The sequence below is a fragment of the Opisthorchis viverrini genome, assembly GCF_000715545.1.
Source record: "Opisthorchis viverrini unplaced genomic scaffold opera_v5_161, whole genome shotgun sequence".
Taxonomy (NCBI): domain Eukaryota; kingdom Metazoa; phylum Platyhelminthes; class Trematoda; order Opisthorchiida; family Opisthorchiidae; genus Opisthorchis; species Opisthorchis viverrini.
This window is the reverse complement of record NW_008751815.1, coordinates 64,242-85,746: the sequence shown is the minus strand read 5'-3', so window position 1 is coordinate 85,746 and position 21,505 is coordinate 64,242. Positions and strand designations below refer to the sequence as shown.

General features: G+C 45.5%; 1 protein-coding gene across 1 annotated transcript in view; it reads right to left on the bottom strand.

Annotated features, from left to right (window-relative positions):
- T265_07096 (hypothetical protein) overlaps positions 1 to 21,505 on the bottom strand; it is a gene marked incomplete at both ends in the record, with an annotated part of 61,995 nt that overhangs the window by 13,291 nt on the left and 27,199 nt on the right. Inside the window, 10 exons of the mRNA XM_009172539.1 lie at positions 1,329 to 1,661; positions 3,437 to 3,576; positions 6,751 to 6,862; positions 9,590 to 9,712; positions 13,050 to 13,119; positions 16,951 to 17,265; positions 17,661 to 17,921; positions 19,161 to 19,355; positions 19,474 to 19,682; positions 20,719 to 20,899. Coding sequence (XP_009170803.1) covers positions 1,329 to 1,661; positions 3,437 to 3,576; positions 6,751 to 6,862; positions 9,590 to 9,712; positions 13,050 to 13,119; positions 16,951 to 17,265; positions 17,661 to 17,921; positions 19,161 to 19,355; positions 19,474 to 19,682; positions 20,719 to 20,899 — 1,939 coding nt within the window. The remainder of the gene's footprint in view (positions 1 to 1,328; positions 1,662 to 3,436; positions 3,577 to 6,750; positions 6,863 to 9,589; positions 9,713 to 13,049; positions 13,120 to 16,950; positions 17,266 to 17,660; positions 17,922 to 19,160; positions 19,356 to 19,473; positions 19,683 to 20,718; positions 20,900 to 21,505) is intronic.

Here is a 21,505-nt window from a genome sequence, read left to right as displayed (position 1 = left end):
AGAATTTCCAGAAAGTTATTGCCGGCTATGGTATGTATATGAAGCGCTGTACAAGTGTTCCTGACTTCGTTTTGGGCGTTAATATACTTTGTGCACCATTGCGGGTTGTTCTGACGTGAAGGCTAGTTTGGGAGACTCAGACTGAGAACTAAGCTGAGAAAAATACCGTTACTACAACTAGGTTGACGGATTCACCAGCACAACGAGTAGTGTCACATGCGGTTTGTGCTCCTTCCAGCCCCTGATAAGCCGAGGACATAGGATCGTCGGAGAAATAGGAAATGATGGGTATAGTGAACAAATAAAACATGTGATGACAAACAAGATGCGGGTCAGCTGAAGCTCAGTCCTTCGTACGTCAAAGTCTGCGTGTTGTACCGTTTCGGAGATTCCCATGAAAATGAGAAAACTTCTGGCAAGAATATCGCGAGTGCGGGTGCCTCAAGTTTACTTAATGAATTACCGGCCGCTCTGGGGTCTGGTAGCATATAATGGTTCGCTTGCAAACTCATAGACCTTTACAAAAGAGCGGACATTCGTTAGGGAAATTGTGAACTTCCGTTTTCCTCCCTGATCTCTGAAAATGACTGCTTCTGTACAATTAAAGTAACAACGCTTCCAGACTTGACCTAGTTGTCTGACAAGTGTGAAGATTACAAAAATCCCAAAAAAAATCGCAAGTGGTCCGATTTATGGCCTACGTGATATTGCTCTAAAGCTTGATCGCACAAGGCTAGGAGGGACAACACAGATTGAACAAAGAAAAGAAGACTTTCTGTATATATATGTATTCCAACTATTACCTAAATTCGCTTCGCATAATCAAACCCAATCATGGCTCAAAAAGACGTGCTACTTGGACGGGAAAATAAGGTTAGACGGGCTGAACTGGTTATTCCTTTCTAAGTTCCACAGCCTCAGATGGACAAAACTTTACAATTTCAGCGATCCCTCGGTTACGTCTTTCCACGATCATCAATAGTATGTGGAATATCCACACAGATCACGTACGGGTTGATGTGTTAGTGGACGTCACAGTTGGTGGCATATGACCCAGTAGTTTGGTTTTCAGCAACTCAACTATTGTAGTTATATGTAAAATGCAGAAGAACATCATTCCCCAAAATATCGGAAACTAACTTACAGATTGTCCATAATTTTGCATCTTGCTTATCCTCGGGGGAAATTAGGCAACGAGATAAACCATGATGTCCAAAAAGGCAAGGATTCCACACACACACACACACACCCTAGTGAAACTGTTCCTTTCGAGGAAAGGGTATTGCAGACCGTTTCTGTTAGCATAGAAAAACACTCGGATAACTCACGGCAAACGGTCCAGAGGATTGTCGTTCAAGTGTCTCAATGTGCAGTACGAATCGGGACTGAGTGATCCAAGAGCCTACGAGCGGGCTATCGAGACCCCGATCGTCATCTTGTGGGGTACGGCGATCCAGCCATACCATCAGCTCACCTGCATTCGTGCTAGTCACACCATGTGCATGAGCTGTGAGTAGAGTGAGTCGAATGTGCGGATCTTCATCGCTGACAGGCCTCTGATCGGTTCGCACCTCAGGGAAGCCCTCCACAAACGCTGCGCAGGTCACTGGGTACAGATTGCCTTGAAGCGGAAGCTTGTCATAGTAGGTTCGTTGAATAAACTGTTGCATTGGGAAGAAGAAGATTGAAAACGTATTGAATCAGTTCACTTGACTGAGCACGCTGAATTATGTTCTCATGAACCGGAGATTGAGTTTCTCGACAAGGTTCAAATCTATATAAGTATCCACCACCAACTACGGACGACAGTAGACCACCAAGACGGGGGTAAACCCTGGCAAATACATCATTTCATCTACTTCACTTAACCGATAGGAATAATAACTCCAAGCAGAAGAGAGCCGGTCTCGAGGCTCTCACACACTGATCATTAGTTGATTCACATCAAGACAAACAGACCATACGAATGAGATTTCATGTCAGACAGGGGACTTGCAGTGAATAGGTGAGCAAACGGGAAAAAATAACAAAGATATGCTTGCATAATCACGCTGGTCCACCTGCATTAACTCAATGTGGTCGAGGAAGGTTCACAGATGTACACAGCATAAACAAAACAAGAAGTTCTGTTAGATGCTATACCGTACACTATAAAGGCAATAGAACCAGATCATTTGACTGATGGATACCAGTAAGTGTATGATGGACATCGTGAGAGCTGATGAGAGCTTTCAATGCATTATCTTCTGTATATCATGTCCATTCGGGTCTCACACAAGTTGGTGCTGTAGTCTACTAATGTCTATTTTGGTGCTCAAGTAGCCAATGAGAGTGATGGGAATTCCGGAATTTGACCAGTCCCCCAAAGGCTGTTTTCATCATTGACCATATGGTGACCCAACTAAAACATGAGGCAGCACAGTAGACTACTGAAAAGCGGGGAAATGCAACTGCGTCTCATTTGAGTTCAACGTTCTCCACAAATGCGTGTTGAAATCCGCAGAATGAATATATGTTTGAATGTCAGGGATGAATACAAATAATCGGGAAGCGTGTGGTGTCTATACGAGTGACATTATCGATTACTTATAATGTGGCACTTTCACTCTGCTCAGTCCAACGATGACGGACTTGCTTTTCGTCTAAAATGGGCATCATATTATCATTCAGCTGTAATACCCTTTCGATGCCTAACTGCCATGCAACCCGAGAGAAGCACGAGGGATGGGATGCTGCCAGGTTGCCCAATTTAAGGCAGGAGAAGTCGATAGACAGAGATCGGGTTCGAACGACGGACCTTCCGGTCGGTAAATTCGCGCCTTAAAACACTGAACTCCCTCTCCCTGCAACATAATATACACATTATTGTAAACTGTATAGCCCGTATCGGGCGATTACAATACTAATCAATTTGTCCCACGAAAATGTAACTCACTCCTCAAAATGAAAAATTTCATTGAGGATTTGACGGCTTTAGGAGTTGCACGTGACTAAGATATGGGATCCGTTAAGTAGAACTCAACACAGCTAAGGAAGCTCCTTTTTCTGGCCACCAAAAGACTGACCAACAGACTACCAAGTGCTTACACACAGACCCACGCGGTGTGCACATTTTCAGGCTGTATCCCAGATGAACTAACGAGGTTGTGGTCTCACTGATCCCGCGTTTTCATCGGCATAGCCAAACAGACGGCCTCTGTTTATGCACCCATGATCACAAGTACATATAGTCTCCTAAAAAAAGCGTCCTTTGAAGTACCACCGGTTGAGAGAAATTGAGCCGTCTAACTCCATTTTTGGCGAATCATTCGATAGAAGATGGTCGTTGAGAACGTCCAGCTCTGTAAACTTTTCATCTTTCGCAAGTCGACTGAAACCAAACCAGCTGCAAAACTGATAAAACCCATTTAAAAATCACTACTCATACGCGGCTGACCTGGAAACAATTGGAATCGGTGAAGAACGTACGATGAGCCGAACTGATGTTGGTCCGGACACGCATCACCAGCTCCATGTTATTGTTTGAACGTAGATCCACCGTGTTCTCCAGCTCAATCGCTTGTGAGGGGTATCGAGCTGTGGGGCAAAAGATGGACAAGGACAAAGAATGCGACGAAGGTTCGAAATCAGCAAAAGCAATTTTCTGCTATGGAAATGCTTCGATCGAATTCATTTGTTGTGTGAAGCGCACGTGGAGTTTGGAAGACCGAAAGTGATGCTTGTCCAAAAGAATGATGTTCCAGTAAATTTAACGATAATGGCGGATAGAGCAACGCCTCGAAATATGGCTTATTAAAACGGCGCACACCAGGGTTCGAGCCCATGACCAGGAACCACAGTAACAGTGAAGACAATCAGGCGGACTTGTCCGACAACAAAGTTCACCACAAGAGTGGGAAAACAGTGCTGGATCCCAAACACGGAACGTTCACTGAACCTAAGCTTCACCGATCCCAAGTAACTTCAATTCTAGGCAGTTGTATTCCGAATGACGTTCACATAGCACTGTCGGTTCATCATTCGTTCAGCTGTAGCACCCTTTCGGTGCCTAACTGCCATGCCACCCACAGGAAGCACGATGGTCGAGATACTGCCAGGTTGCACAAGCCTAGACAGGGGAAGTCAACAGGCGTACGTCGGGTTCGAAACATGGACCTTCCGATCAGTAGATTCGCGCTCTAACCACTTGGGCCATCTCGCCCCTTCCAAAACATTGCGAATGTATTCTATAAATTCAATAATAAAACCCGGTAAATACATTTGGTGTGGAGGTATCGATACATATTATCAAGTCGAGTTGTTCCTCAAAACTGAAAGGACCGATAAGCATAAGTCCATCGCTAATGCTCTTTGAGAGAGGAATCATTCTCACCATCCATCATCCCGGCCATTACGATCATCATCGTCATCATCATGATCGCATTCACCGTCTTTGTCATCAACAGCTGTAGGTCGTACGAAGGTGCAGTGGTACTGGCTGCCACGAGTGAATTCATCAGCGTTGTTGTTAGAAATAGAATGGAAGACTGGAAACTGGAAAGAATGACTGGCAACGTTGAACGATAGGTCCGAGGGGAAAGCTGGGCACATACAATTACAAGAAAAATCGAAGGAGGGTGCTCAAAGACTCCAAATACATTGAGTGAATGACTGGTCAATTTCTACAAGAGCGGACCACATCCTGGGGGACAATAATCACTAACAAGCTGCGTTTGCTGGTTATAGCTTTAATAGCTCGCCATCATGTCACGCCGATGGAGGTCTATACTTATCCTTTCTCGTATGGTTGCAAGCAAAAGCTGTTCGGGTAATTCGAAAGCAGCACCATTTGCATAGCATCAGCGGGTCGTCCATCGTGTGCGATTGACTTTCTCCCCACAAAAAAAAACATTCGGCAAGCTTCAGCATTAATGCTCTGCTATTCAAAAATACACGTACACTTATATTCGTCGTTAAAGTTCGCATATTTCAGCTAAAATACTTGCCTACAAATAGCACTTCCGTTAACCATTCAATGAACCATGGATACCGAATTCAAATTTCAACTAATCTCACTCGATTTTATAATAGACCACGTAAAAAAAGGCTAACGAGGCTCTGAACGATGCAGGAATCTATGAATGATAACACAGCCAACCCGACAACACCAGTGTGTAGTTCAATCCACTAGGCTGCCGGAATTTATGACGCGTGACCGGGAAGATCGTCAGGGAATAGAAAAATGCTCAAATTACTTCGAAATGGGACAGTTTGACCTTGACCATAATGGAGTGGGAGCAAGTAGAAAATTTTTTGAACAATGTGTGGAGAAAAGTATCAGTGTAACTGTGATGCTACTGATGGGGGACATGCGAGTAGTATGTTTTATCGTAAACCCGCTTCACGTCTCTTGAAAAGTGAGATCTATTACGGAATTTGTGAAGTCGCTTTGTAGCATTTGCTTGCGATTGAGTAGCAGTCAGGAAAGTTCAGGAAGACGTGTTCAAGGAGAAGATAGATACTCCGTTTTTGTAAAGAAGATGCACATGAGAGTGTTGCTTCCCTGTCCAATAGTCTGTAACTGATCAGTTGGTGTTTCCTAACACACAACTCCGCAGGGAAGGCCTTCTTCCCTTCACCAGTAATATATAGTCATGCCTAACTGTTAAACAAGCATTAGTAAAGAGTGGGAAGAGTGGCGTAGGGAATGGAACGAGAGCGAAGAAGCCCTATGTCTTCAAGGAAAAAGCTCAAGCATAAGATGCCTGCACTGCTGGAAAGCTGGACATCCTTTCCAATTAGAGCGCCATCAGCGGAACTTAAGATAGGCAGTTTGGTTAGGAGATAGCAGCTTGCATAATACTGGGATCGGCTGCATGCCATGTGCTGCAGGGTATCCTGTAACATTTCCAAATTCATAAAGGACACCTCCTGTTCTTTGGTTATCCGTACATTGAGCCACATCAGAATGCCTGAATCGGGATAGTGTAGTCCATTGGATTGTGGTGGCACTCAAACCCGACCACCAAGACAGTGTGACGGCATTTGATAGTCTACTCACGACTCTCACTCGCAACCTAATTCATAGGCGACACACCATACATGGAAACATTGTGGCTTTGGAACCTGGCTGACAGGATCCCACCTCACTCCCACGTAAGTCTTCCTACGAATGAAAGCTGCCGTGTGATGCTCCATACATTGGTTGAAATAAGAACAAAGCACCATCAGCCTGAAAGCAAAGCAAGTGGATTTGTCGGGAAAGAATTTAAACTAGATTGTGACTGTCTTGAAAAGCTCTGTTTGTTTACCAGCTGTGGATTGTCTGAGTTTCCGCTCTCTTCTGCGGTTCATGTCTCAGTGTCTAAACAGCTTTTATGAGCACCACACCGTTCAGCTGTAGCACCCTTTCGGTGCCTAGCTGCCATGCCACAAGAAGGAGGCACGAAGGGCTGGGATATTGCCAGGTTGCCCAAGCCTAGAGAGGGGAAGTCGAGAGGTAGAGGTCGGGTTCGAACCACAGACCTTCCGGTCAGGAAATTCGCGCTCTAACCACTTGGTCCATCTCATCCAAACGGAAAAGACTGTACAAACGTTAGAATATACACTGCCTTCCGTGTGGCTTCTACCGCGGCTCATCAGCACTAGATACGCTGGGGTTCGAACCGTCAAAAGTGGACTGCATATACCACGACACCAAACCACGGCACTACGACGATAGAGGAAACATTTCAAAGTCAAATCCGCTGGAAAAGAGGACCAATATCTTACCGTCCTTGTAGAGTCGAACAGTGTGGTTGACATACTGCGTGTAGACAGTGATTTCGTCGCACAGTGGGCCACGGATTATACGAAGTTGGGGAGTTTTGGGGAGTTCCATCACCTTTTGAGGGGAAACCGGGAAAGGAGGGGATTTAAGGTGACATTTGCATGCTTCGTAAACAACAAGAGTGGATTTTTTCAAGCAATGTCAAACATGCAGATGCAGAAGAACAGCTCGAAAAAGCCATGCTGGTTGGGGGTTGGAACATGTGGTGACTTGTTCCGTAGAAACGGTAATTCATTTGAACTTCCCGCCAAACACGGCTGCCTTGCGGTCAGGCTTTTGAGCCAATGGCTTTGGTTGAGGACCCTGATCGTCCTCCTGTATAGGTGTGGGCTCCCTGACAGTATCCCAGCCATCGTAGAACCGTGACACTCACAACTAACGGTAGGGAAGAATCGGTGTTTAACATTTGTGTCATGCTGTCGATGATGATGACGATGTCTAGGGTTGCAGCTAATTTGCCGGCTATTCCTCCGACGAGGTGAAAATCGTTTCCTTGACTAAGAGTGCTTGATATTCCTACGGTGAAGGCACTTCGCTTAAAGTACCGTTCGGTTCGTTCGAGCTGATTCGACAGAATGAGGCTGAACTGATACTACATTGGTTCAACTGACTATTGTAGTATTTTTCTCAGAAAATAGGAAAGCGAAAAGAATAAACTATGATAGTATTGTGATAAAATAGTGAAAATCTTGTTAGATTCGATTTTTTTTTGCTTCATGAACACTCACAAGGGCAGTGATCAGACAAGTACACCCATTGGCATACCGATTTGGCCAGCACGGGAGAGTCACCTGAAATCCAGCCGGATCCCTCATTTATGATATTCTTCAAGCAAACGCGCTGCAAAAAGGCCACCCCATGTGTCAATTAGTACGATATTCGAGATATCACAGTATCCTATCCGGAAGGAAACTACCCACAAGGTTGATGAAAACTGTTCGACAACCCACGACCGAATTAACCTTTCTCGGGGCACATCAGGTAGACACGGTCTCCGAGTTTCCGTCCACCTGATGTTCTGCTTGAACCGAAATTGCACGAAATTCCACAAATGCAGTCATCCCCATACCCATTTGGTTTTCATGGGAGATTCGAAGGTATTCGTGAACTACCTTCCAACCAATCCGCTATCATCCATCTGCGAATGTCAACATTCGTTTTGTTCACAGGTGAAAAAACGATAGACGACGCATGAGATCGAGATAACAAGTTTGCAAATGATTCGCTAATTTCGTGCAATTTGGTCTCAAGTAGAACATAAGGTTGACGGAAACCCGGGGACTGCGCCTACCTGATGAGCCCCAAGAAGGGCGAAACCGGTCGTGGGCTGTCGATGGATTTTCGGCAACCTTATGAGTAGTACATTACAAATATACGTGTATCGCGATATTTCGAATACCGTAGCTACTGAAACATGAGGCGGCCTGGTGCAGCACATTCAGTTGCCTGAGAACACCATAAACGAGAGATTCAGCTGGGTTCCAGGTGAGTCTCTCGTCAAAACTAAATTGGTTCGCAAATGAGTGTATTTCGCTAAGTTCTCTATTTATTCGCTTTGCGTCTGTCCGACAAGTTCGATGAGCACTCGTGTTTTCTAATAAACATTTCACCTTGTGGAGATCTTTGCTAACTTGTGGTGAGCCCCGTTAAACCACTTGTGTTACCGTAAAGTGTGTTACAACTTTACCCCGGGTGTACTGTTCCTACATCGCTTTTAGGACATTTTGGGACAGTGTTTAGATTTGCTGCAAAAGTCACCGGCATCAAAGCGCCGTATCCCCGGGACGCGTGTATCAGGCTATATAGTGCGGGCTGGTTTGTTTTATGGCTGTGAGACTTGGTCTGTTCGAGCAGCGGGACTGAGATGTCTTCAGGTGTGAGACACAACCGTATGTAGTGTAGGCTGATATCGGGGAATCTGCAATGAGATTGTCCAGTTGTACAACAGGACTTCCATTGAGGAATATGTCCATCATCAGAAGCCGCGTTGGTTAGGCAGTGTATAGCGCATGTCGCGCCGTCGCCTACCCAAAAGGATGCTGTTTTCCGTGCCCAATTCAGAGTAACAGAAGCACAGGGATGGCTAACCTTTGACCTTCCAGAGGGGCATGAAAGTGATGACGAAAATTTCGGGTACTATCGGTTCGACACGCCTTCTAGGATGCAGAGTGCGTGATCTCCAATGTGCATGATTGGAGAAGCTGTAACATTTGACTGTTAGGCGGCCGATGGCGTGCTTGTTGTCAGTTCCAATCCAGATTTTATGGATGATTATCTGGAGTTGTAGACAACTCGGAATGACTGCAGCAGGATACCACTGAGTCGTATGCGGTGTCGCAGTTTACCAGTTGACTTTGAAATTTATGAATTCCCAGAAGGAACAGGAATGCAGGTGAGTCTGTTTCCGTAATCTATTTATTTTTTGCCATTCTATAAGCCATAAAAAGAAGAATCAGAAGTTGCAATGCTGCTACCAAGTGTGAGAAGGACCAAGCGGTTAGAGCGCGAATTTACTGACCGGATGGTTCATGGTTCGAACCCAAACTCTGCCCCTCGACTTCCCCTGTCTAGGCTTGGGCGATCTGGCAGTATCCCGACCCTCGTGTGACATGGCAGCTAGGCACCGAAAGGGTGCTACAGCTGAATGATTTCATTTTTTTATTTACCAAGTGTGAAACTGGCACAAACAGAGGAAACATGTTTATCTGGACTTTGAATACGCGTATTACGAGGCAAAAATATAACAAACAAATTCTCCACAGGAAACGGGGCAACACATACCTTGCCGGCCCCCTCAGGAACGAACAGATAGGCTCCGCTGTGTGACTTGCTTCGACCTGTATGATACTGGACAAAATCGACCAGTACGTCCAGGTAGAGTCCAGAATGTCGATCGATGAATTGCTTTATTCAAAAGAAGGGTGAAAAATATACGGAGATGGCTGATTGATGTATCTAAAGGTGGAAACGGTTAGACTTTCGATAAGAGAAAGGAGTAAGCGCCGCAGCTTTACCCGTATTGGTAGTTATCACGATCTAATGAAGTAATGTCGAATTTTCTCCATACTCGTGACCTTCCATTGGTGGACTTCGGTACACGCCAACCAAGGGTGGACGACGAAAATCAATTCGGAAAAGTGCGACATTTTAGTCTTATTTGCATCCATTTGGTGAGCGTAAAAGGTTGGTCACGTGATTCACTGACTGGCCGCCGTCCACTACTAACGCGAAACCACTTCCTTCTGGTAACATCCGTACATGTGATTAAATACAGATGATAATGCAGAAAACCGCTGACCAATGGTGTGACGGTTTTTGTATCTACGTAACCCAGTAAGCTAAACTGAGGATTGTACTTGTAACACTCAGAGTTTCTGATAACAGGTCAAACAGAGGTGCGGATAACACATATCCCGGTCCTCTAAGGTGGGGACCGGGACCTGTGTAGTGACTTGACCTTTAGGAAAGTAGACTGCTCTAGTGGTGCCAACTTGCGGTCAGGTTTTTTTAGCAAAAGCCCCTGGTTGGGAAACTAGATCACCCTCGTATCTAAGTTTGGGCACCCCGGTAGCATGCCAACTCGCATGCAATTGAGAATCATACAACTAGAAATAACCTCATGCCAGCTCTGTTGCGTGGTGTTACCTGCCGGGTCGCCGAATACAGCAGAGCAGATGCTTCAGACTATTGTAGGCGTCTCCCTTCTTTTTCACAGCTGTCCAACTGATCTCTCCTTGGTTTCTTCCAGTCTGCTGATGATCCAGAAGTTAATTGTTATGCCGGAGCTAACGACTGAAACAACGCTTCCCTGATTAGATACATGTCAAGTGTGCGCGGCTTGTTTGAAAGCAGTTCCTAAACGTGCTGGAGACAGACTGAGGCTCTGAGAATCTCAAAGGCGACACCTAGAGTGCTTTACTGAAGCGGGCTACAAGTTAAGATAGTGTTGAGGGTGCCAGAGCACGAATGTGCAAGTAGACTTTGCGCTGCTGAGACCCTATGACTGTCTTTCTGATGTTTCTAGATGTATCTGGTAGGACTGTTTCTGCGTGGTACCAACTTCTCAGACAACCATAATCGGCTACTCACATGGCGCCCTCCCACATTCGAGCCAGCTTCAAATCATCTACTTTTGGTAGCATCAATCAATCAATCAATCATTGACGGTAGCTCATTCTGGGACGCCTATTTGGGATCTAGTTCGATTTTTCGCGCTTTTCGGAAATTACGTATAGCCCGGTGGTGAAACTGCCTGAACTTTTACATGAAATAAAAAAACCTAGAGAAACCAACCATTGAGAATCTTCTTAGTCGATGGGAAGCCCATGGTTCGAACCCAACCCTGGTTTTCCTAGTGCTGCGATCTAGGCTTGAGCAACCTGATAGTACCTCAGTACTTATACTCCTTCTGGGCTACACACGACTGATCTACGCTCAAAGTGACGCAGCTGCATGATTGCAATTTTATGACATCTTCGAGTGCAGACACTTGCAAAAAAGAAATATCTGACACCCTACAAGAATTTAGAACCTCTGCTTCTAGCACAACGCAATCGATTGTATTTACACACAATGGATCTCGAACAAGGTTACAACCTGTTCACCAGTCGAGAATACAGCAAGATTCGACAAATTCTAAGTGTTCCCTTGAAAGGGAGTGTCCAAGAAGCCTGATGGATAGAGAGGGCTGAGGAAACTCAGCAGATCCGAAATGGTCGTTGTGGACTGATCTGTGACAAGGATCTGATCTCAAAAAACGCTAGCCTAACTACTTTGAACAATGAATCAACTGGCTACCACCCATCGCTCAATTCTATTGATTTCTTGTCCGTCACAAAGTCGTGGACAGTGAACTTGGAACTCCAGACGGCCTCAGAAACATGTGAATACAGCCCCTCCCTCAACCGCTGACGAACCCCAACTCTCCCTAATCGAGGATGAAGATAAAGTCCTCAGTCGTTGAAGTCTGACTTCCTATTTATTTTCGTCTCACAAAGTGGGAAACAAATGCAACAATTCGATGGTCGTGCTTATTTTCAAAAAAGCTGCTCACAATGAGTGTGGTAATCACAAAAGTGATAACTGACCTTTACGCTGTAACTAGACTATTTGCGTCACCTTGTCCGACAACAGGAAGCAGTATTTCATTTGGGATAGGGTTGTGCAAAACACGTTTTTACACTTCACAAAGAGTTGGACCAACGAAAGGTAGGCGCGTCCTAAAATCTTGATAATACCTAATTTCAAATTTTGTCAACCGGCTCGTTCTTCTCAACAAGGTTGTGAGATAGGGTACACCCAAGTGGTCCAAGAATACAATACACTCTGTGGATTCTGTGACATTTCACTTACAAGTGTAACGGTGGATACTACTAATGAGAGATGCGAGTAGTGTGTGGTTTTCTCGTAACTCCGTCTCGGAATTTGTGGAACTCCTTTGCAGCATTCGTTTACTGCTGCGTGATAGCCAATGAATATCCAGGAGAGTTCACGAAGACGGATATCCAGGTGCATATGAGGTTTAACTTTGTAACTGTTCAGTTGGCATTTTCTAATAAATAACTCCGCAGCAAATGCTTTTCCTCCTTCCACACGCAGCGCAGTGACCGGAGACTATCCATGCTCTCCTTTCTTGTTTAATTTCCTCACTGATCAGACAGCGGTGGGGTATCAGTCTGCCGGAACCAGTAGTTATCTGGCGCTTAAGGAGAGAGAAAACGTATTGGTTGATCCGAACTCGTCGAGGTGAAACTCACTTGACGCACTCACAGTTTGATTCCAAAAGGTCGGCCGACAAACGTAATATGTTCTCTGTATCTGATAAGGATCTGATACTGTAATCTGGTACAACTGAGTTTCGTTCAGTTCTTTCTTTACCACTACTATATCAACATACACCAAGCGCGTAGCTCGATTAGGAACTCATGAAATTTGAGGTGTGTCGGTTTGGCCGGGACCTATTCGCGACGAGGAACTGACACTCGCAAATTTAGCATTCAATCATTAACAGACCACCTTCCGATTTTACAGCCGGACCGGTACGCACATATGACGAGTGTTCAACAAGCACACTCCAAATTTGCGTGGGATGTGGACAACAGAGCGCAACAGATGAGTGAAAGAACGACAGCCTTCAGACTACTTCTCGTTGTAAAGCGCAGTATCATTGGACCAAATCCAAGTTCGCTGTGTGAGCAACGCGGTCACCAAGAAATACTCATGTTATTATGATAGGACTCACTTTCATCAAGCCCGTCTGTGCATCGAACCGCAATTCGACCGTGTCGCTGCTCAGCACAATATCCGCTGCACTGCAGAACAAAAGCCGAGAAAAAGAAGGCGCTCGGTTAATCATCAAGTTCACTGTGAAGTCGGAAGTCAAAAGTTAGTACTAATTTCGAATGCCCCAGCTGAGAAGCAGTGCGAATTGTCTACCTGCATGAGTGATCTAACGTCAATATTACTATCGTTTGTGGAGAAACGTTCGCAAGTCAACTGCCAAGCTCAGTGTGAACAGATCAAAAGCCCCTTGATCAACAATCAACCAACACTACCAATGGTACAATATAGTTTAGTATAACGTAGTAGTATAGTATAATATACAGCGTGTATGTATGGATATATATAGTATATACATACATTTGATGCATTGACCTTTATTACGAGTTGCATGTTCTGTCCGAATCGGCGCCCACAAAACTGGAGTTCATTCAGTGAACTTTCCAGTTTCTGCTATGGTTTCTTGTATGAGTATGACACTGAAGTCCTAGAGTTATTTTGTAACAGATGTTGGTAGACATGATCGCTTATGGAGAGCAGACACACGACGGCGTAAATTCGCACTCTTTGTTCTTGACAGCATTTCAGCGTGGAATATCAATCCTCAAGTGCGACGAGGCACCTGGCGCAGAGGGCCCACACCCAGCGCTACTCAAAGAAGGTGACGAGGTCCTGGTGAACAACCATACTGCAGAAGATTTGGAAGGAAGACAGAAAATCAGACAAATGGAGCTTCTCAACCGCCATCCCAGTTTTCAAAAAAGATGCAAGAACTTTCATGCGAAAATCATCGTGGCATCAGCCTGGTATCCATCGCATCTAAGGTGCTCTCTGGCATTGTTTTGCGCAGGTTGATCGATTGTCGAAAGAGACAGATTTGTGAGAATCAAGCAAGGTTTCGCCCTGACCGACGGTGCATCGACCATCCCTTTACTTTGAGATAAGTTCTTGAACATCACCATTCCTTCAAAGGTCCCACGTTAGGTGTTTGCCTTAAGGTGAAAGCTACATATGACTACGTCGATCTTCAGAGGCTTTGGCAGTATCTGGCGATCAGGGATGTGTTGAATCTAACTTAACCTTATGATAATCCCCCATTCATTTGCTTACTCCGCCTATGTACTTTTGATCTCCAGTTGTTTTGCTTAATCGTACCCGCCACTCACCTTGCCGCAGAGGCCGTCCTTCCCGACACTTGTGTATTGATACGTGTGTCTGTGAATTTGCGCTGCTGACCTGCTTACCCATGTGCGTTCATGTCCCGTATGCTGAGCCTACCTTGACTTGTTTTCTCAAGGGTTCCGCGTGATCGCACGTCCAATGAGGATCACGAGACCGTCGTCGGAAGGAACGACCGCAATCCACGCTACTGAGCGGTCATTTCGCTCGCCGTTGTTTGGTGTGCGGACGTTGACACTGCACTGTGCCGGTCAGTGACAGACCTGTGAACTTGTTGACGCGCTACGAACATGAACTATTGAGGTTTGTTGTACACATATAGTATCGTAGGATTACGAACCCAATTCTTCCTTTTGATATTCAGGATTGTCAAACCTACGCGTCACTCAAAGTTCCGTATCGCGAACCTCGACAGGATGTTCCTTCCAAATGTATTTCCCTTATGAGGGCAGTGTATGCGAACTCCTGTGGGCGCGTACGAGAATACGGTAAGCCTTCACCTGAGTTCACCATGTCCGGGTCTAACCTCTCGCACCTTTCTTCTTCCACACTGTTATTCATGTGCTGCTGGAAATTCCTCTGCATGCCTCTGAAACTTCGCGGATCAGAATGCTCCCAGGAGGTCCGCACAGACATTGAGTATGTAGCATCCCTTGTTCAGATCCCTCAAAAAATGCAAACGATAATAAATAACCTAAATAACTCTGCTGCATGGTTTGGTATGCGCTTTACACCTCCAAAGTGTCAGGCGTTGCTATGCGACTTGGTTGGATCAAATCCAAACCTCATGTTTGAGGACGAGCCAATCGAAGTGGAAGAAAAATTTGTTTACCGGGACAGTTGTAGAGGATGCGGTGGACTGGCTGGATATGAGATTACTTCTCGAATCGGGAAGATCAGGGCAGCTTTTGCAAATTTATGACGCCAACGTGACGTGAGATTGTCGGACAATGGCAGAGCTTACACTGCGGCACTACGACCCACGCTACCTCGTCCCCGAACTAACTGAACATGCCATCGCCTCCGACGGTTGGATGCATGACCACAATCTCCCAATTTCCAGTGATCGAAAAAGTAACGGAGGAGACCAATTTTCCTGTAGTACACAGTCTAAAGCTGATAAATTGACTGAGTGGATTTCCGTGGACATCCAGTCCTTCTAGATCTTCATGAAAGAAAGAAGATAGCGTTCAGCTGCAGCACCCTTTCGGTTCCTAGGTGCCATGCCACCCGAAGGAAGCACGAGGGCTGGGATGCTGCCAGGTTGCCCAAGCCTAGACAGGGGAAGTCGAGAGGCGGAGGCCGGATTCGAACCCCGGTCCTTCCGGTCAGTAAATTCGCGCTCTAACCACTTGGGCCATCTCGCCCCAGATCTTCATGAGTGAAGATTAGTGAAAAATACTCAAGAAGACCAACTCTGTGTAGGCAGGTTTGCGTGCTATCGCAATCTTGCGAAGGACGTTGACTTTCTTCACCGCAAGTGGTTTCTTTCCGATTTTGACAATTCTCGCTGTGGTGTTCGCAGATGAGAAGGTAACAGTAGTATGACGGCATCCCAATAATTTTGCAGTCATTTCGGAAATGTTCTTGATGTATCCAGGTGGTGCTGTAATTCTTTTGCCTGGAATAGCGCTGCTAGTTGGTTGAGTTGCACTTTTTCCTGAGAAACGTTCCTGGTCACGGTGCTACTTTTGGAATTCACTGGTTTGGAGTGTCTCCTGGAGCTGCGTTTGTAGTACACTGCATGGTCACTGTGGTTTTTTGCCCAATCTGGCCGGTAGAACTCAGCTTCTTTTGGTCTCTTAGAAAGTCAAATGACGAAGTATTCTGAAAAAAACCCTCATTAGTCTAGTTCACTAATCGTGAAATCAATTTTACCGAAACAGTTATATACTATTTGGACTGTTCGTTGGAATGTACTCTTTTTGACGATGACGATGAGAATATTGTCTAGGTCACGTGACCATTATTTAGAGACTGATATCTGGTATTATAGTCTGTTTCAAGTTGTTGATTAGAGTCTCTGTGATAAATGCTGGAATTCGAGACCCCTTCCTTTCGGTTGTCCCCAAAGTTTCGTTTTTAATTCAGTCCGTATGATTTGCTAGAGGCCGTATTCAAGAAAGATTTTTGGGGAAACAAAAGTCGGTTAATGCAACAATCTAAATCTGAAACTGCTAAACGTTTGTAACATGATACAACACTAGCTAACAGATTAGTGGCTTCGAACCCAAACTGTGTGACTTGATTTCTCCCGTCTAGGTTTGGGTGGCATCGCAGCTAGGTACCGGACGTGTTACAGCTGAACGATTATTACATATCATTATATGACTGTTCAAAGTTTCTGCGATATTTTGTGTGATTCATTGGTCCATAATAACTCAGCTGGGTTGCCGGTACTCAAGCACCAAGGGAAAGTCATTGTGAATTGAACAGCAGGTCAGTGAAGAAAATCTGTCACACAAATTTTGGCCTTTTGATAGGCTCTTTTCGGTTGCGTCTTTTATGACGAGCCCTGTGTCACTAGAGCTGGTCCTACCCTACAATTTCACGATGGTATAGTGGAAGACGCGACCCGGAACATGCACCCTATGGATGCTCCATTTGACATTGCTTTATTTGGCAACTAAGTGTCGATCCACGACAGACAGTGAATGGGAAAACAGAACGAAAATGGGACTCACTGTGAATCGGACGAATCGATCGATGACGGTTGTAAAGGTGTGACAATCGTTTTCCCGTCCACTTGGACAGAAAGGCGCGTCAGTGACATTGGACCCATCAGCACCGGACCAATTCGGGCCGTGAAAAATTCTACTGGCATCGAAGAATCGTACTGAACTGATGGCTCGAGCTGCACGACAAGTTGTCGCTGTGAAATCAAATGATCCTTCAAAGTGGACTGAGTGATCAGCAGCGTTTTCGGGGCGGGTCCTTGCAATGTCAGTGTGGTAGACAGGGTGCGCGGATACGGAACGGGATTGAAGAGATATACAAAACTGAAAGAAAAGTAACACATGGTTTATCAAGACTGTATTTCCGGACAGACAGCGGTTATAGCATGCATCATTAAAAAGCTGAGGAAGGGGAGTGGGGCACCGAAGAGCAATCAGCAACCGTATGAGTAGTCCATTACATCTATGCAATTTCTGACGATATCTCGAAAATCTTACAAACTGAAACATGAGACGGCCTGGTGCAGCATATTGAGCTGTTTAAGGACATTATAAAAAAGGGGAGATTCAGCTGGTTATCGAGGTGAGTCTTCTGTTAAAACCAAACGAATGTGTTTCGCTAACACGCTGTTCGAACTACGGTTGGCAAAATGTGCACAATTGCTTTCCACAAATCAGCTTAGGTGTAATTAGCCCATCGCAAATAGTATTCTGCCTACCTCGGAGAACCTTTCGGATCAAGCTTGAGAATCTTGGGGCGCGAACGACCTTCTGTGAAAAATTCGTCTTCCAAAGAGGACACATCTTGCAGTCCATCCGATGGGTTGGTATTTACCAGAAGATTTTTCAAGCGATCCTTTACGGCACCGGGTATGGGAAGGCGTGGGTTATCTTCAGCACGATGACCCACGAACAGCACGAGGAGATGGGCAACCGATACAGAGAAAACCAAACGTGTCGCACGTATCGCATTGAGTAACCTGGAAGCGAAAGCATATATGATTGATAACCGAAAGGGAAAATAACAGTGTAGGTAGGAGAAAAACGGGGTTTGTTGGTTGTTGGGCGTACAGTACTTTTTCAGGGAGCCGTCTCCGAAGAGAGATCACTCTCAAAAGAGACAAACAATCCCTGGCAAATGGGATATTCTTTATTTGGGGATATTGATGTTTTGGGGGATTGCAGAAGCAGAAAATTTAATCTGAAAGATTGAACCGAATTGAACTACAGAACATTCTAACTAGCCTATCTATGGGGAATTCTTCCTTCACAGACAAACTACTCCCAAGCAAATGACAACTACTCATTGACCCATGGTTACTGGGTTGTCGTTCGATGAGCCGGGCACACCAATCACACCGCTCAAGTGTGAACACATTCGCCTGTTCAGACGTGAAAATTCAGATGCGTTCAACGTGCATCGGCGGAGTAGTGGTTACGCACTCGCCTCACATGTCAGATGTCCGGGGTTCAAATCCCATTGGATATGCACTGTTGATGAGCTCTAATAAGAGCGAAACTTGAGTCCAGTGTGCTTCCCTTTGGTGTGGACTCACCGGAATAATTACGCCATAACAGGAACACGGCCGTTCAAACGAGAGTGGTGTGGCTATGAACAAAATACCCATTCCATAAAACCCCAAAACTGCATCCATTGTGATTCATTGTCGATTCCGCCAACCGTACGGTGCTCGGACGTTTTGTTTTCAGAATACTTCCAAGTTTATGATACTTTTATCATAATTGTGTGGTAGATAAGCCTGAACAGAGTTACTGGCGTGATATCATCGATTGACCGAGTAGCCTAATGAGCCATTGTAGAATTTCGTTGGGCTGCGTGAGAATCAAAACAGAAAATGGAGCATACGGACCGGATCGAATCGATTTAGCTTCGCTAAGGTCGATAAATTTTAGCGTCCCGATAGAACAGCACACGATTCAAAAACAAGCAATGGATGAGTGTTAAAAAGATGGCCTAAAGATGTTGTTTATAACAGCTAAAAAGATGCAGCAATCAAACCATCTACAGCGAATAGGTACCTCCCCCACACGCAGTAACCAAAAGAATTCAACCGTCTCGGACCTTCGCAGCGACATAGGCTTTCTCAAACGGGTCGTATTCTCGTCTGATGACTTCGGCGAGCGAAAAAAGCAACAGTACTTAAACTAGTCTTCGCAGTGAATATATTTCAGGAAACGGTTGTTCCAGTCGAACTCACTTCGCCGCATAGTCCGATGCGACCAACGGTTTTGCCGTACCAGTGATCGCGTCATGATGATGGAGTAGTCCCAACGTGCGGCGAGCCTCGGTGAGATGGTCAAACAGAGATGACTGAAAACCCGTTAACAGCGCGTACCTCGTCTGGTCAGAGGCCAAGAACTGATGCGTGTACGAATACAGTAATTCGGCTGACCTACGGAGACATTAAAAAGAGTAAAGCAAAAGTACAGAGGCAAGGTGTGTGATCAACTGCAAGCGAAAGGCTGAGATGGGATAGGAACCGAGAAAGACGGTCACCTGGTTACACTCACCTCAACTCCGATTGTAAGTGTCTTGTGAGAAATTTTTCCGCTGGACGTGAGGTGAAGTAGCCACTCCAGTAGTCATGATCCCGATCGGCATAGGTGAATAGGTCACCGGTAAGTTGTGTCATCTCTGTGGCCAAGTGAAGTTCGTTGGATCGCGTTTTAAGACGTTGGTGCAGAGCATTGAAGTAGTCTGAGACTGTGGCGAACCGCATCTGGTGTAAAAAAAAACATCAAGATACATAAGGCATACTCCAGTCACTTGTCACTTGTCTGAGCAAACCGATGTTTGACCAATGAAGTTTCAGTGCTGTTACGGTACAGAAGATCCACGAATCTCCATCATTCTAGCACAGCGAGTCTCAGCGAGTTTAGCACCGTGCATGCATGCCATCATCATCGACAGCAAATCAGTGTTCCACAGTGATGCTTCAACGTCCCAGAAGTTATCTGACTTAAAAGCCAGACTGCGGTACAGAAACAATATCGGAACAGCTCGACCCTTTCTGTATGAATTACTACGGTTTTCTAGTTAAAAGTCGGTTGCAAAATGCACGAAAAATTATTTTTGTTCGACTTTTAAACGAGTGCACGTGACTTTGGTCTAGTAGTTAACCATTAGCGGCAACCAGTATACCCTCTCCTGAGGATATCAATTACCGGGAGCTGACCATATCATTACACTGAGACAGATTGTCGAACGGCAACATTCTTTGGGTCTGTTGATTGATGGTGTCCCTTACGAAGAGCCTCAGGGTTCGTATTAGTACACGGCAAACTTTCGCCAAACTTCACTACATCCGGTGGTGTAAGACAACATCACCCTGTACGGCAACATTCTTTGGGTCTGTTGATTGAAGAGCCTGTGTGCCTGAGGGTCCGTATTAGTACACGGCAAACTTTCGCCAGACAACATCACCCTGTCTCAGTATTCCTCCAAAACTTCGTGACTCACATGCCCCGAAACCCCGGGGGTCGAAATACCCCCTGGGGCATTCCTGGATAGTTAACAGTAGCTATCCTCGTGAGCCACAACCAACCACCTTATCCAGATGGACCCCCACGGTAGTCCTACGGGGAGCAGACTGTCACGTGCCCCCGATAAAGGATGAAGTTATTCGGAAACCCGTTTGTATTACCGGAAGTGCCCTAATTATAAACGAAAAAATGGGTACCTTTTTCGGATAACGCTACACCTAAACGAACATTATCAAGCAAACGAATAAGGAAGTGAGGAGCTGAGAAACTGACCTTGATACGATATTTCGGGTTCGAATTGATATGTTCTATGAGTAGACCATAGTTATCCAGTTGCAGACCCCACTCCTCTTCTGATAAATAACGGAAATCGTCCCCCAGAGGAACAAGGAGTACACCGTCGTTGTCAAAAAGCATAGCCTTCTTTCGGTACTGATCGGCGAGTAGTTGAGCTCTAACACGAAAGATGGCAATGAAAGGGTCAGGATGAAGCCAGGATAGGAGCGGAGTCCAGTTGAAAAGGAGATTTGGTTGAAGTGATCAGTGGGGCCCTACACACAACTTGAACAAGAGCCATTCACCATCAGTGTGAACATGAAAGTGCCTGGTGTATTTCCACGTAGAGTCGAAGGGATCACTTATTTGACTGTCATGGAAAACTATCCATCGCCTCACTATGCCCAATAACTAACAGGATCTGAACCTTACCGGAGCATACTAATGATACCTTGCAGCAGACGCGTGCTACGGTGCACCTTTCAGTCACGCAAGCTGAACGCGCTTGTCGATTAATAAATAAATAAATAATAATAATAATCGTTCAGCTGTAACTCTTTCGGTGCCTAGCTGCCATGCCACCCGAGGGAAGCACGAGGGCTGGGATACTGCCAGATTGCCCATGCCTAGACAGAGGAAGTCGATTGGGACTAGTGCATACCAATCTGACAGATTGTAAGGTAAAATCCAGACATCTTAATCATCGAGCGTGAAAGCTCTGATGATCAGTCCCCTGCGCCCGTAGTGAACTGAATTTTCTGCCAAAAGAAGCTTATGATCACTG